This window comes from Sciurus vulgaris (assembly GCF_902686455.1).
Source record: "Sciurus vulgaris genome assembly, chromosome: 11".
In the NCBI taxonomy this organism is placed as follows: Eukaryota; Metazoa; Chordata; class Mammalia; order Rodentia; family Sciuridae; genus Sciurus; species Sciurus vulgaris.
In genome coordinates, this window is record NC_136472.1 from 98,614,822 (window position 1) to 98,631,407 (window position 16,586).

General features: G+C 38.1%; 1 protein-coding gene across 2 annotated transcripts; it reads right to left on the minus strand.

Annotated features, from left to right (window-relative positions):
* Positions 1 to 4,291: 4,291 nt before the first annotated feature.
* On the minus strand, positions 4,292 to 13,063 carry MMP27 (matrix metallopeptidase 27). 2 transcript variants are annotated; one of them, XM_079102734.1, is made up of 10 exons: positions 12,464 to 12,600; positions 11,431 to 11,669; positions 10,164 to 10,312; positions 9,940 to 10,071; positions 9,079 to 9,240; positions 8,780 to 8,900; positions 7,392 to 7,522; positions 6,430 to 6,589; positions 5,757 to 5,860; positions 4,292 to 4,824 (listed from the first exon to the last, which is right to left on the minus strand). In XM_079102734.1, the coding sequence occupies exons 1-10, from the start codon at positions 12,563 to 12,565 to the stop codon at positions 4,586 to 4,588; spliced, it is 1,539 nt and encodes a 512-aa protein (XP_078958860.1). In that variant the 5' UTR covers positions 12,566 to 12,600; the 3' UTR covers positions 4,292 to 4,585. The 2 variants fall into 2 exon arrangements, with proteins under 2 accessions (XP_078958860.1, XP_078958861.1); XM_079102735.1 differs by lacking the exons at positions 7,392 to 7,522; positions 8,780 to 8,900 and adding an exon at positions 13,045 to 13,063 and having other exon boundaries at positions 12,464 to 12,594.
* Positions 13,064 to 16,586: the final 3,523 nt, after the last annotated feature.

The following is a 16,586-nucleotide window of genomic DNA, read 5'->3' on the forward strand; positions in this document are numbered from 1 at the left end:
GGCGAGCTGTTTGGAATCAGAACGACGCTTCTGAACACCGGGGCCTGCCCTGAGGACGAGGAGGAAGAGGAGCGGCCGCTTGGATTCGGGTGACTACACCAGAGCTACAGGCGGTTGCCAGAGAAGGGGCTGCGTGGCGAGCTGTTTGGACTCTGACCACTTCTGAACCCCAGGGCCTGCCCGGAGGAGTAGGAGGAGGAGGAGAAGGAGAGCGGCGGGTCCTTTGGACTCGCAGTGACTGCATTAGCGCTCCAGGCGGCTGCTCAGAGGAGAAGGCGAGTGGTGAGTTGTTTGGTCTTAAAGTGACAGCTCCTGAACACAGGGGGGCTGCCTGGAGGAGAAGCGTGGTGGGACGCTTGGTCTTGAGTGGCCGCACCTGAGCTCCGGGCGGTGCCCAGAGGACCCGTGCAGCGGGTCATGTGGATTCAGAGCCACTCAGAGGGACTGCTCCTGAACACCCGGGGGGTTATCTGGAGAAGGAGGAGGAACGGGGAGGGTCACTTCGACTCGGAGTGATTGATTGCCCCGGGCTACGGGTGGTTGGTGGGAGGAGGAGGCACGAAGTGAGTTTCTTGGACTCCTAGTGACCGCACCGGCATACTGGGCGGCTGTCTGGAGGAAGAGGCCTGTGGCGGGTCTCTGGGACTCAGAGCGATTGTTCGGGGCCACAGGTGGCTGCTCAGAGGAGGGGCCACGCAGCCAGGCAATTAGGTGCAGAACAGGGTCCCAGGATCTAGGAGGCTTCTGGGTGGAAGAGCTGCACAGAGACAGGCTTAGGGCGGAGCGAAGGTTCCAGGCCTATGGGCAAATTCTCTGAGGAGGGGCAGCCTAAGGAGATTCATCTGCGAAGGGTGAGGCTCCCAGGCCCAGGAGGTAGGGCCGGGCCCTGGAAACTTTGCAGAGGAAGGCAGCCCAGCCCAGGCAATAGCTGTAAATTGAGGGGAACCTCTAGGAGGAAACTGACCAGCGAGACCTCCCCACTGGGTGAGTCTTCCCTGCCTGGTGAGGTTTCCCCACAAGGACGGTAAAACCAGAGACACAGGCCCAAACAGGCCTTGCCTCAGCCCACAGCCTAGGTCCCCTTTGGATGACCATTGGTCAACAAGTGGAGGCACCTCTGCCCACTAGCAGGGAATATACCCCACCTGAAGGCCACCACTCCTAGAGAGGCAGCTTCCTTGTGGAGCACCGCATTATCAACTTCCTCCAAGACTTCAGCCTACTGAAGGCTAAGAGGGGATATATATATAGAAATCTTCAGGGACATTGTAAATCAACAAAGGAAATCTGCAATATCTCAGCGGTCCACTGATATCTGAACAACATGAGAAAACAAGGAAAGAAAATGCTGCAAACAAATCTAGATGTTACATCAATAAAACCCAATGACAGCATGGCAGAAGAAATGACAGAAAAGGAGTTCAGAATGTACATAATTAAAATGATCAGAGAAGCAAACGATGAGATGAAAGAGCAAATGCAAGAATTGAATGATGAGATGAAAGAGCAAATGCAAGCATTGATTGATCGCACCAATCGACAGTTAAAAGAGCAAATACAGGAAGCAAAAGATCATTTCAATAAAGAGTTAGAGATATTGAAAAAAAACCAAACAGAAATCTTTGACATGAAGGAAACAATAAACCAAATTAAGAACTCCATAGAAAGCATATCCAATAGGATAGAACACCTGGAAGACAGAACCTCAGACATTGAAGACAAAATATTTAACCTTGAAAACAAAGTTGAACAAACAGAGAAGATGGTAAGAAAACATGAACAGAATCTACAAGAACTATGGGATATCATGAAAAGGCCAAATTTAAGAATTATTGGGATTGAGGAAGGTCTAGAGAAACAAGCCAAAGGAATGAACAACCTATTCAATGAAATAATATCAGAAAATTTCCCAAATCTGAAGAATGAAATGGAAAATCAAGTTCAAGAGGCTTACAGGACTCCAAATACACAAAATTACAACAGACCCACACCAAGGCACATTATAATGAAAATACCTAACATACAAAATAAAGACAGAATTTTAAAGGCTGTGAGAGAAAAGAACCAAATTACATTCAGGGGGAAACCAATACGCATATCAGCAGATTTTTCAATCCAGACCCTAAAAGCTAGAAGGTCCTGGAACAACATTTTTCAAGCCCTGAAAGAAAATGGATGCCAACCAAGAATCTTATACCCAGCAAAACTTACCTTCAAATTTGACGATGAAATAAAATCCTTCCATGATAAACAAAAGCTAAAAGAATTTACAAAAAGAAAGCCAGCATTACAGAACATTCTCAACAAAATATTCCATGAGGAAGAGATGAAAAACAAAGAAGCAAATCAGCAAAGGGAGGAATTATCCTAAAGGAATTGTCAAATAAAGGAGGAAACAAGTTGTGTCAAACAAATAAATAAACAAAATTTTAAAAATGAACCAAATGACCGGGAAACCAAATCATTTCTCTATAATAACCCTGAATGTTAATGGCCTGAATTCAGAAAAATAAAAATAAAAAATGGAAGAATAAAGCAATTTTGAAAGTTGGGTAGAGTTGTGGCTCAGTGGTAGAGCACTTGCCAGCACCACATGTAAATAAATAAAATAAAAGATCCATTGACAACTAAAAAAATTTTTTTAAATAAAATAAGTGCTTGTACTATTTATTACTGATAGAATTGAACATTATAGTCCAAAAAAAATGGGCAAAACTAATTTATTAAATCTCAAGATTAAAATCAAATCTGGTTTTATGACTAATTAAGTAATAAACACTATGACAAACTATAAATAGAGATCAGATAGAAACATTTCTCCATTTTGAAAAATTTTCACTTTAAGAGGTCTACATTCATTGTTGATTCTTGTTTATATTTTCTTGACTGAATGCTAAGGGATTTCTGAAAGTAACAACTGGATTTTGATTTCCCTATGATTACAGTTAGATTTTTGGATAATAAATGAATATAGAATTAAAATTCAGGATATTGTGACTATATTAAGTATGTTAAGGATATATACATTTAGAGAGAGAGATTTAACATACTTAAATTGTATTAATATATATAATATATATGTATATGTGTGTGTGTGTGTATATATATACGTATATATACGTATATATATATATATATATATAAAAATAATAGTTTTTGGTACCAGGTACCAGGGATTGAATTTCCCCTTCCCCAGCCCCCTTTGTTTTTTATTTTGTGACAGAACCTTGCTAAGTTGCTGAGGCTGGCTTTGAAGTGGGGATTCTCCTGCCTCCCAAACCGCTGGGATTATAGGTATGTGCCATTGCATCCAGAAAGGATATTTTTTAACTACCATTTTCCCTCTTTAAAACTCTCTATACCTGAAGACAAACAGGGGACTGAAAATATGTTGTGTGTTTCAAATAACTTCAAGACCAAAGAACCTCACCCTATTCTGTGAAACGAAACGATTCATTCAGGTGAGTGTTTTAAGAGAGTTCACCCATGAAAAACAATAGAAAGATTACGATACGTTTCTCTTCGTCGTCAGGCAAGAAAAATTAAAATAGATCATCTCTATGTGAATTGATTTCTGTGCCACCTCAGCTGTTCAGATCTCCAAAGTGAATGACACTTGTCAGTGTAGACTTGTTCATGCTTATTTTTAAAGCTGTTGCTTTCTTTCCAGACCTGGTCACATGCCCTTGAGAGAACCAGAAGGGACAAGACAAGTGTCTGTTATGTTTATTATTCATGAGATTTTCAATATTCATTTTTACCGGTTAATACACACTCAATATATCACCCCTTCAGAATCAAATTCAGCTGACAATTTCTCATCTTCTGGGTGAGAAACATCATGAAGAGTTTTGCTAACTGATTAGCATGGAGGTTATAAATGTAAAACTGTATCATAAGAATTTAGAAACTCGGTGAATACATGATGGAACAAAGAGGGCAGGAACTTTCTATCTCAGACTCAAGGACCACCCACAGATTTCAGACACAAGGGAGAGAGCCTTATATTTTTTGTATGTGAGGTTGGTGTGCACAAAGCCTGGTTTTAACCTCTCTAAGGAATGGTTAAATGGTCAATGTTTGGGAGAGTAGGGGGAACATTTCTATCCTCTTCTTAGAGCCTTACTCGTTGGGGAATTGTCTCTAGTGTTATGCATCCTGTGTCTGTCCAATTTCTCACCCTTTTCTTTGGGAGGTGGAATAGCTTATTTGATTGGTGAATTCAGTATAGGCATAGGGATGAGGGATGCAGTTATTGGGTCTCTCAAATACCAAAGAACCAGACCAAATAGAATGCTACAAATGGTTTAATAAATGTCTTTAGTATTTTGTTATAAAAAAAACGCCTTACTTTTTCACATCCACAAATCATGAAAAAGGCTTGAAGTACAGTCAGAAATTTTCTTTATCCCTAATAATGTCCTCTTAAAAGGATCAGGTAGCTCAAGATGCTGGATCTCAACCTCAAAGGCATTTAGAACTGGGATAACTTGGTAACTTGATGTTAAAGAATGGTCCTATTCTCTGTTGAGGAATGGTTCTGATTAAGAGATTTATTGAAGTGTATTTGAAGTATATGAATTTGTCAATAACTATACCTTTTTTTCAGCAGATGAACAATACTGAAAATAAGCAAGCTTAAACTTTTATGATACAATATCTTTACTCCTCCTGAATGTGCTTCCTCCTTGATACTAAAATCAAATGATGAGTCTAATGGTTCTTTGCACTTGAACCAAGTATTGGTTCTCATTATTCGGGTTATGTTCTTTGCTTTAATATCATATTCAAATTGCTTTGATCCACGGAAGAAATAGAAGAAACCTAGAGACAGAGAATTGTGATTAGTTATTGCGCATAACTTCATAATGTTTCCACAGTTGTAAATTTTATGAATGTAGAATCAAATAACATCAAAGAACAAAGAAACTTGTGGAATTATGTAGATACAGTTTACTTTTCTACTGTCATGTGAAAAAAAACCTATTATTTTACTTTTCCTGAAGAGGAAGTCAAAGTATGAAGCTTAAGTTTCAAGGGACTTATTACCTTTATAGCCAGACTGTGGTCTATGCCAGGGGTTCTTAAATGAGGTTTCAATAAAATATTCTCATGAGGAGAAGAAGACCCTTGTGTGTTTGGCTTTGGGCTTTACATCTTCATTTTGTTAAAGCTGTTATACATTTATCTGTTTTAGATTTTGAGGTTCTGTGCTAGATGTCATTGTAATGACAGATTGTGTCACTCAAAGACTCCTGATTACGCCATGGTCTAGGCCATTGTCTTTGAAAATATAATAGTTGGACTGTGCACACTAAATTGCCTGAGGCTCTTTTAAAAATTATAGATTCCTGGGTCTCATCTCAGATTCTATTTTCTCAGAGAAGTGGAATTTGTCATTTTCATTCATAAACCCCAAGTTATGTATCTTAAAGTACATACATCAAAGTCCAAGAATCATTGTTCAGTTCACGTGCTTAGTTATTTTTCATACTTTGGGAGTATCTTGAATCAATGATGAGTAAAACTAATTTTGGTACTTCTTACATGTATTTGAAATATTATCATAGAGAATAGTTCAACACTTACTGACTTTGTGACACAATGTCTACAGGGTTAATGTTATTGTTTCATGTGTGTACTTAAAGAATAGTAAATTTACACTAAAATAAAAATATGTAAGATTTTGTGCTACCTTCTCTTACAGTCAATACGATCTCCCAAGTATGCTAAACAGTTTAGGTGTTGATGTTTACCATTACGCTGGAAAGCAGCACCAATTCGGAGACCAATTCCTGGAAAGTGTTTTACCACTCTCTGTGGGTATCCTCTGTCCATGGTTTGGGTCATCTCATCATACCTGCATAAATGAATTTGAAAGTTTTCTACTGAATGTTTGTTTGGGAGAGCGTCATTCTCCTACTGCTCAATTTAGAGTCAAGCAGAGATATGGGGGAATGGTAGTCCTGATAGAAAGAAACTAATGGGATTAATAATAAAAATATGACCGAGATTATGTTTGGTCAATACTATGTTTATAGTATCTTGAAAACAAACAAACAAAAATTACCAGGGAAAGAGACCATATCATTTTTCAGACTGGTGCTATTCTGAGGAATTGTTAAATTAAACTGAGGGCTCAGCTTGGAGCTGTTCCAGATTTTGACTGGATATGTTTGTGTCATTGGCAATTTGGTTGACATCACCAGCTTTATCATTTTACTTTATGTTTATTTTTTAAGTTAGAGAAGACTGTTGGATTCATTGAAACATCCTTTACTTTGGTAAATAGCATTGACCAGAGATGGCCTTCGACATAATTCACTTAAAGAAGACTAGATTCATTTTATTTTTGTCTTATCAAAGTGATGCTATTGTGGACAATTTTCTTCATAATAAAAGGAAAGGGTCAATTGTCTATAAACTTACCTCCAGCACCAAATACCCACAAAGAAGTAGGTTTTTTTTGTGCTGTGGTCACAGACGGCTGCATCAATTTTCTTCACATTTCTTGGAAAGCCAAGTGTGTGAATGGACTTGGGATAATCTGGCAAGACAGCATACCCTCTGATTGCCCAGAAGTTTTCATCTAGGAACAGAGAAAGTGATTATCTTTGGATCTGTTTCCTAGAGGGAGAAGTAGGTATCTTAAGAAGTTTGAAAATCACTAAATGCCTAGTTCCTCTCAGCTTCAGTGCTTTAGAAACTAGGTAATTTCATATCTCTTTTTCTTCTTACCACTGTTTTAGCTGCTTATTTCATTAATATTACAGAAATAATATATGAGGCCAAAAATATGTATATCCTTATCAACTGGCTTTACTGTATTGATTGCTTTTGATCAACTCTGTCAAAACCATCAAGTGTGTTTGGACATGTTCTCCTAAATTTTAACCCCCACATACTCTCAAAGGGTAATAATCAGATGAAGTCCATGTTAAAAGTAAGATTGACAGATTAAATAGAAGATACAAGCTAAATTTGAATTTCAAATAAATACTAATTTCTGGCATATCTAAAATATTGCAGGGGGCATACATATAACAAAAAATAATATTGTTGTTTATTTGAAATTCATAGCATCCAAGATTTTAATTTGCCAAATTTGACAACCTTACAAAAAGGAAACATAAAAGAGAGATGGATTAATGGATTAACTCCTTTTTTTAATCTCACAGGTTTCTTTTAATCCCTATGCAGTTGGGAGGGTGTTTATCTTCACAGCCTCAGAGAATCCTTGAATAGTTGTTCTTTTTGGCACAAACCTAATATTAGTGCAGGAGCCCCATCCATTTGGCTCATGCAGGAAGATTATATTTCTTACACTAAAATACCCATTGTCTAGTTCAGGCATCTAGAAGGGGAAAAGGAATCACAATGGACAATTTTACCTTTAAAAACCAGAATCTTATCTTTGGGGTTCTCATATGCAGCTTGAAGATCAGCTGGCAGTGATGGCCAAAGAGAAGCAATTAATTCAAACTCAACATCAGCAATATCATAATAGATCCTCCATAAGTGCCTGTGTTGAACAAGAAACACTTCACACATGTAGCCTATGAATCTGTGTTGATAGAAATGTTGCAATCTTAGGCTTGCTTTTTATTTACTTGGTTGGCATCTTACTCACATAATTTAGAGAATTAGCATAATTTTCCCCAGCAAATTTATGTGGTTGTGAGTTTACTTCTACCCTTTGGACCACAAAGGTCAGGACCCACCTTTTCATCCACAGTCTTGGGTACTTAGGCAAACGACTGGTGGTAATTGTAGAAATAGTTGAGTGCTTTCTTTTTGCAGCAGCACCCAACATTCTAAGCTAAAACCAAGCACCCTAGTAGGAACTTTTCTATGCTAATGTTTTGTGGAATGAAGAGATATTGTCATTGGCATGGCAAAATATTTCCTCAGAGTTTCCCTCTGGCTGTAAAGTTCTAAATCTATGAATAATACTCAAGAAGCTCCTGTCTTCCATTCCCTCCCCTCATAGGCAATTCCTCTCTGATATCCATAACTGTCAGTCTCTGGTGGTTAGAGCATGGTAACAATGGCATGTAATAACAGAGCTAGAGTCCAATCTCAAAGATTTGTTCCTTTGGCCTGCATGTCCTTATCAAATGATATAGTTGTGATACTTTTCTCTGAAAATATGATCATACATATTTATACATAACTGACACACAATGCTACAATTAAATCCAATAAATCACACATAAAAAAGAGATTTCCTACTACAGCTAACACTTTGTTGATGCAACACTAAGAAATGGTCAGTGGTGTGCAGATGCATATCTAACAACTGGCTCTCCAGGTAAGGAAAAGTTCTGAATTTTAACATTTGCTGCTTTCCAATGTGTAATCACTCTGGCTATAGACAGCTTAAGTTACCAATATGATGAGAATTAGTTTGCAAAATTCTTGACAATTTAATAATAGGCTCCTGAAATCAGGTATGAGTTGATTCCCACATACCACTGGGATCAGTGTTTTATTTTGGCCAGGAAGTCACTGAAAGTAGACTCTACTTGACCTCCTTATATTATGGTAATTCAAAAATTGCTTTAAGTATTTAAAATTAGTGTATCAAATATGATTATGATAAATACTTCCATGTTTATCATAATCATATAAAACCTTCCATTAGTACAAGTAGTGATGAAATGTTTTTAAAGTAAGAGGCACACATTCTCACAGTCCCCATGATTCCCACTTTTCCCCAAAAAACCTTGAAAAGAAATTTCTTCCTAGGAAGTTGAGGTGTTTAAGGGAATGGGTTTACCTGCCTTTAAAGAACATTACTTCTCTGCGGAAGGTGGTAATAGCATCAAAAGTCAAGTCAGGGTCACAGGCATGGGGTACCCTGGGCCTCCGAGGTTTGGCAGGTGCCTTAGGTAGACCTCCTTTGATGAGAAAAGAAATACCACACTGAATTAAGAAGATATGAGGAAATAGGCCTACACAAGGACCTTACCTAAGTGAATTTTGCTTCATAATATTTCAAGAAGCCCTTTTCTCAACTTCCTTTCTGAAAAACTTCCTATTTTGTTCACATACATTCAAAGTTATAATTTTGCTCACCATACATGGATTGAATTCCATTGATATCATCCTGAGACAATGGGTATTTGCTGGGATCCATGGAGACATAATTCGGGAACATCAAGGCTGTTTGATCATTGGAGTGAGAGAGTCCCAGGGAATGACCGAATTCATGAGCAGCCACAAGAAACAAGTTGAACCCTTAATAAAATAGAAAAGGTCAATACATGAGTGGTTGCATCTGAGATTAGAGAAGGGAATGAAGAAAACTCTTACTGCACAACAGTTAATTTTTACAATATAGGCACCATTATATCTGGAAAATATTTCAATACTAATAATTGGCACTCATAATATCACAGGGAAATTTAATCCAGAATAGGTAAAAGGACAGAACTGGAGACTGAGAAATGGATGGTACTATAAATAAAATAAATAAATACTACAGCACTTGGAAGCAGGAGATGACTTCTACAACTGATACAACACATAATGTGTTCTGCCTTGTATGGTGTGCTTGTGGGTACAGGCCTTATGCATCACACAGGATCATGACCCACTGAAGGACTGGGAAATTTCTGCCAACTGTGTGTGGTCCACACAACACTTGGTATAGTTTTAGACACATGGTGAACCCTTAGGCATTGTGGAGGTATAAAGGAGTATGTGAATAAATGCAGAATGATCACAGCAGGACTAGAGACTTTGTGTGGATAAGGCTTTACATCACGAGCACTATTGTCTGAAGAGATATTGAGCACTTCCATCAATCCATCCTGGAATGTGGGAAACTGTGGGGAAATGGGAAGTCTACAGGGACAAGGAACTTGTTGCACTGCTCTTCTTTTCAGATATTCTTTAGAATAATTTGGCTCGGTTCATAAAGAAAATTAGACTCACCTGATGTGTCCTTGGTTGTCCAGTTTTCATCCTCATCAAAGTGAGTGTCGCCACCCAGACCCAGGCCAGGAGGAAAGGCATGGCCCAAGACTCCCAAGGGGCCATCAAAATAGCGAGGACACCGGCCATGCACTGAGCGAGATACAATCCAGAGGGAGAGAAATCAGCCTGCTCAACATCTCCTGAGATGACATAGCCACACTGTTCTCTGTGGAAAGGCTTACCTCGAGTCCTAAAGGCAATCATGATGTCTGCAATGCCCTTGGATATCCTGGTGAATGTTAGTGGAGTAACCTTGCTCCATACCTCTAAAGCTTTTTGGATGGCCTCATCCACATCAGCTCGTTCCATATCTGGAGTATAGTTCATTATTCTGAAAAATTAACAAAAATTGAGCAATTCCTGATTATACATATATGTATCCACTCACACACCATAAAATCATTTCTGATTTACCAATCTTGAGCTGCAGTTATTTTTGGTGTGGTACTGTTTTCTTATATTTGTAAACTACTTTATTTAAATGGAGTACTTTTTCCATATACTATTTAAATCAATTCTTTCATCTTCTCTATGAATGAGGTAGTATTATAACACTTTAACAAAGGGAGCACAAAGAGATTAAATGACTTCCCTAAGATCACACCCTCAGTGGGATAGCATTAATCTCATGCATGCATTTGCTTGTATATGAATTATTATAAATAAGTTCTTAAAGAATTGACACTTATTTTCTTGAATGTCTTATGGAATTCAGTCTTATGCATATATCATTATTTTAAGACTTACTCAAGAACCTCAAAGAGTTACTCTAGAAAAGATTTTTCACTTGTTTGTATTTCCTGTCTGGCTAAACCAACTTTTATCTCAAGTCCTAAGACTGAGTAAGATGAAGGAAGAACTTGTCAGAAAGGTTTCAGAGTGGTGGTCAAAGTCACTGCCACTTTCTCAGATTGGGGACACACATTGTTCCTTTTCTGGCAATGTGATGACCCCCTATTCTTTGAGGAGTCAAAGGGAAACCCTATATTCACACTGGGACCCATCAGAGATTTAACAACACACACACACACACACACACACACACACACACACACACCTCTAACATGAGTGATTCTGCTCCAGTGCCTTCCCATTTTCTCTGCACATACTCATCCATTGCCCCCAGGCATCTGTAGATAGATGACAGGGCTTCTGGTCCTGAGTTCACAGAAGTGGCAGAGCCTAGAGGTTAGAGTATATTTGCTGGAGCCAGTCTCCTGTGTAACCCTGGCTATGGTCAATAACCTTTTGTTTCAGTTTCTCTGTGTGTAAGGTGGAAGTAATAGTAGTGCTTACATCATGGGCTTGTTGGGAGGATGGCATAGGTCACCTCTAAGTGACATGCTTATGAGGGTGCACAATAAAATAAAGGATTATTATTATCATTCCTTGGAGGTTTATATTCATATTCCTTTTGATTAGGTGGACCTACGTTGGCAGATGCATTACCTGTATGTGAGGTTGTGGTTTCTCCATCCAGGGAGAGTGTAGCCATATTGACCCACATCGGGCACTCCACACCTTGGTGTCTTCATGATTTCAAGAGTGCTTGAATCCAGCTTTCCAGTCACCTTCAATCCAAAAAATGCTTGCATTTCCTGAATTTTTCCATCTAAGAGACTCCTGTTCTTGCTTTGAACAAGATGACTCCCTTCTATTTCAAGAGAGTAGAACTGGTTGAGATATGCCTGACCAAAAAGACAGAAAAAGGCACAGACTACCGGAGAGCAAATCTCCATCTCTGGATAAGACAAAGGTGGCCTGAAATTCTTTTGGGCAGTAGAGAGGAAAATAAGAAAATAAATAATGAGGAAAAGATGAAAGGAAGAAAGCAAAGAGAAAAGAAAGGAGTTACCCTTGTTCTTTCAATGCCAAGAATAGGTTGATTTATGAGTGACTAGAATCAGCCAAACCACATAGCCCATAAAAGACCAGACCTCCACAGAACAGAAGGGAACCTCTACCTGATAGAGACACATCTCACATAGTTTTGCTGTTACCTTCATTTTGGTATTTCCTTAAAAGGAATTCTAGAACAGATAGGTGATTATCTCTTTTTCAAATTTGTTTGATTTAAGCAAATATAACAAATAAGCTGGACTGACTTTTAGGAGAAATCTCTAAAGGAATGTACTTTTCACTTATATAGAAATAGGGGTTCTGAGTTGTAGATTTGGGTCCTACCGATTGTCTTAAAATGCATCTCTGGAGATCTCCACTCCTGGCAGGGCCACCCCCTCCTCTCACTATTTCTTCACTATCTTCAGAGTTGTAGCAAATTCTGCTTCCCCCACCCTGGCCTGCCCTTTGCCTCTCACCCAGTCCCTTGCTGTCCTTAAAGCTAGACAAAGGCAAGGTACCTCCTTCTTACAAGAAACTTCTGGACTCTCTTGTAGGAATTTTCTCTCTTTTTAGGTCCTGAGATAAGCAATAAAATGAACTTTTTATTGATAGCTGTTAGTAACATTTATTGACACAGTACCTGAGCCAGGTGCATGTTTTCCTCATTTTCCACCTCTTGATCTGCAGGAAATGCAGAGGAAAATGTTATAAAAAGCAAACATAGAGGCAGAAGGCTCTTCATTCCTCTTTCTCTTCAGTTAAATCCTGTTCCTGTTTGTACAGAATTCAGAAAGTAATAGTGAGACGTGGCATGAATTGGCTTGTATTATCATTTAATTAATAACAGAAAAGGACACTTGCCATGAAGTGTGTCATGACTTGCTTTTTTTCCCCCTGAAATGGACTTGATTTCACAATCACGTTTGGTGATTATTTGGTAAACACACTATTCGCTATTGAATTAAATTTGCTGTGCAGTGAAACTCCAAGTTACTTTTCTCCTTGCAAAATAATTTTTCTATTCATAAATTCTAGAGTTTATAAAATGATTCTCTTTTGAAGAAACTCAAAATATCTTGGTAGTGAGGTATTCCGAAAAGGCAATTGAGTCAGGAATCATACTGTGTATTTAACTAAGGCAAACATCAAATATTTATCAAGTGCCTGCTCCTGTGTTGCCTATCCCTGTGACTGCAGCCAGGCTGGAGAACTTGGACTTACACAAACACGAAGGTTGGATAACAGAGGTAGAGGAGGCACAGTCTGATTACCAAAACTGAGAAGGAACAAAAGCAGACAGATCACTGCTGATGGGCGTGGCCCAGAGGCCTCATTTGGGTAACAGCTTACATTGGGGCTGGCAATGGATTCTTGGAGAAAGTAGGAATCAATCCCATGGAGGAAGGGAGAAGGCGTATGGGTGGAGAGAGTCCATAGGAAGTGAGTAACAGCAGGAACAGCAAGGCTGTAAACAACTTAGCAAGACCCTGTCTCTAAACAAAATTTAAAAAGAGCTGGGAATGTGGCTCAGTGGTTGAGTGCCCCTGGGTTTAATCCCAGTACAAATCATCATCATCATCATTATCATCATCATCAAACACTACAGAACATCCCCCTTTGAAGACACTTTGTTGCCTTCAATTTGGACCTGTAGCAAAGCTGTCATCCTGTCATCAACCAGAGAATTCCTGTTGTGACTCTGTGTAGTTCTTTAGTTTCTGGATTTAATTTCTACCCATTTTTCATTTGCTTTCTTGTTTTGATGGAGTTTATCTCCAAGGAGTTTTCTAAGAAAGAATGCAAGGAAAACAAATATTTTGAATACTTTCATGCCTAAGAATTCCCTTTACTCCATTCTCACACTTGATTGAGAATGTGGCTCTATACAGAATCTCTGGCTGGAATCAATGTCCCTTAGAACTTTGAAAGCAAAGTTCCACTGCTTTGCAGGATGCAGTGTTGTAATTGAGAAGTCTTCTATTAGGACTCTTGATAATTTGAAAAATTTTGGAAATTTTCTCTTTATCTTAAGATATTCTTAAATTTCATAATTGTGTCTGATGATATGGGTGTTCTGTTGATATTGGACAGTAAAGGAGCCTTTTCATTATGGAACATTCTATTAGAAGTAACTTTCCTGTAGTATTTCTTCTATAATTCATTCCTACAATTTTTCTTTTTATTTTCCTGGAATGTGCCTCAATTGACCGTACTAAACGTACTAAACTGGGTTTTGATATCTGATATGCCCTTTACTATTTCGCACTAACTTTACTCTCCAGCTTACCTCTTGAATATTTCCACTGTCATATTTTGAAAAGTTCTTTTCAGTTCTTGAAGTAACTGTTTACATTTGTTTTTACTTTTTTGCATTTTAGGCAATTTTTGGAAGTAAAATATTATCTCTTTTTTCTTTTATTTTGTTTTTGAGAATGTTAAGTGTTCTTTAGTTTGTTTTGACATTTACTTTTACTCCCAGGATTGTTTCTATTTTCTCAAAGTTTCTTTTTTGATCTCTGTTTTTCACATTGGAGTCTTTTTTCAAATGCTTGGTAACTTTGTGTTGTACAATCTGTTAGAATTCAAGATAAGAAAGTGGACTCTGGAAGCTCTCATGTTACATAGACTGGGCTGGTAAATTGAGGACCCTCCCTGCAGGGAGCTGGGGCAGGCCCCCACATTTTGTGTGGTGTATTAGAATGAGATTTAGTTGAACACAACAAAAATAAACAAATAGCAGAGACTTAATGAAATTAAAATTTATTTTTCCTTCAAATAAAAGAAGCCCAACTTCCATGGTCCATGGTTCTGCAGCAGCTCCTCATCAGGGACGTAGGGAACATTTACCTTGTTGTTCCACTCTCTTATTTCAATATCTCATGGTCCAGGTGTTTTCTCAAGCTCTAGCCATTGCATCTGCATTATAGGCAGCAGGGAAAAAAGAAAAAGGAAACATTCACTCTCTTCTGAGAAGCTCCACACAACATTTAACTTACATATTTTGTGTAGAAATTAAACATATGACCACATCTAACTGCAAGCAAGACTGTAAAGCATACTCTTTTAGCCGGGTATATTGTTATCTCTGATGAAATTGGGGACTCACTGCAAAAGTGGAAGTAGAGAATGGATATTAGTGTTGGCAATTAATGGCCTCTGCCATGTTGAGATTTCTCCAGTGTCAGTACCTATAAATCTTTTTTCTTGGACTGGTAAGTTTCTCTAAGAAGACTCCTCCAATTTTCCATCATTTAAATCTCCCTGAAACAAAACTCTAGGAGCTGCCTCACCTCTGGTGCCTTGCACACCTCTGAGTAAACTGCTGCAGGTGGGCAGGTTTGTGTAACTCACCTTGCTCTGACAAAGTTCTGCCGCAAGCACATGATGTGTGTCTTTCTGCTTTCTGACACAGAGATTCTGTGAAATTGAGAGTACAGCCCAGAAGGGTTAATTGTAAACACTTTCAGGGACAGTCCTCACTCAACGGGGACTGGGAGCTAAAGGGTGATTGTTCCAGATTCTTGTCTATCTGAATCATAAACCTCAGAAAGGGTTTCTGTTGGCTTCTCCAGAGGCCCTGGTGGACTCTATAATTGCCCATACAGAAAACTTGACAACCCATACCTGGACTGTATTGGCTTTTCTGCCTTCCCTGTCTCACTCCTCTTGCTACCTCACTCTTGCTTTCTGGAACCAGACCTGTCCCCCAAAAATAATTGCACCAAGGTCTTGACTTAGGCTTTGTTTTTGAATAAACTCAATCTAAATAAAAAGGAATCTCATTATTTAAATCCTAAGCTTAGATTCTTATATTTCAGATAGTCACATAAAACAACAATGGGGCAGCCAAAAAATACCACACATTGTCAAGAAGAGGATTAAAGGGGTAGGGAAAGGAATACTTTTTGAATTATTTATTACACTTCATATTGCTGTTCACTTCCTGTGACTCTGTGAAGTCTGATTAAAACAATGAAGAAATGATTAACTCAATTCTCATCTCCAAAATATATAGATGAGCAGGTGTTCTGAGAAAATGAGCCTCCTTTTTATGCATATAAAATCATAGGAAATTTTAGAAAGCATAGCAGTCTGAAATTGATTTTACAGCTAAAAATAGGATGTGCAGCTCTTACAGGTCCTTTTGTACTCGTTACATCAATGTAATGAATTAGTTATAGATCTCTTTTACTTTCCCCAGCACAGCACCAGGAACTTGAGGTGATTAATTCCTGCTGAAAAAAAATGAATGAATCAATGAGTAGAATGTTGGTATATACTAGCCTGGTTTCTTTCTTTTTTTCTTTCTTTTTTTTTAAATCTTGTAAAATAAGTTGAAAATAATGTGCTGATATATTTGAAGAGATTTTCTGAGGACCTAATATATACATGTAAAGTAATAATAAATATATCTAAAATTTTCTATTCTTTTAATGCTTTGCATAAACTATGTGGTGACATTTCAAGAAATTAAATTTAGATCTCCAGTCATTTAACATTAAAAACCTTTATTTTGAATTTATTTCATAGATATTATGAATCAGAATAAGATGCCATGTTAATTTAAAAACTTTAACAGAGAATAAAAGAGGATGTGCTAGTAGTTAGAAATATATTTTACAATTCATGGATTTATTGTGTAATAAGCTGCTTTGCATTCTAATATCTGCAAATTTGACGTTATGATGATTTTGGTGTCTGTGCTACACATCGAGGCACTCCATGTCTTAAAGTTCTTAACAGAGAAGATCCTTAGCAAATTG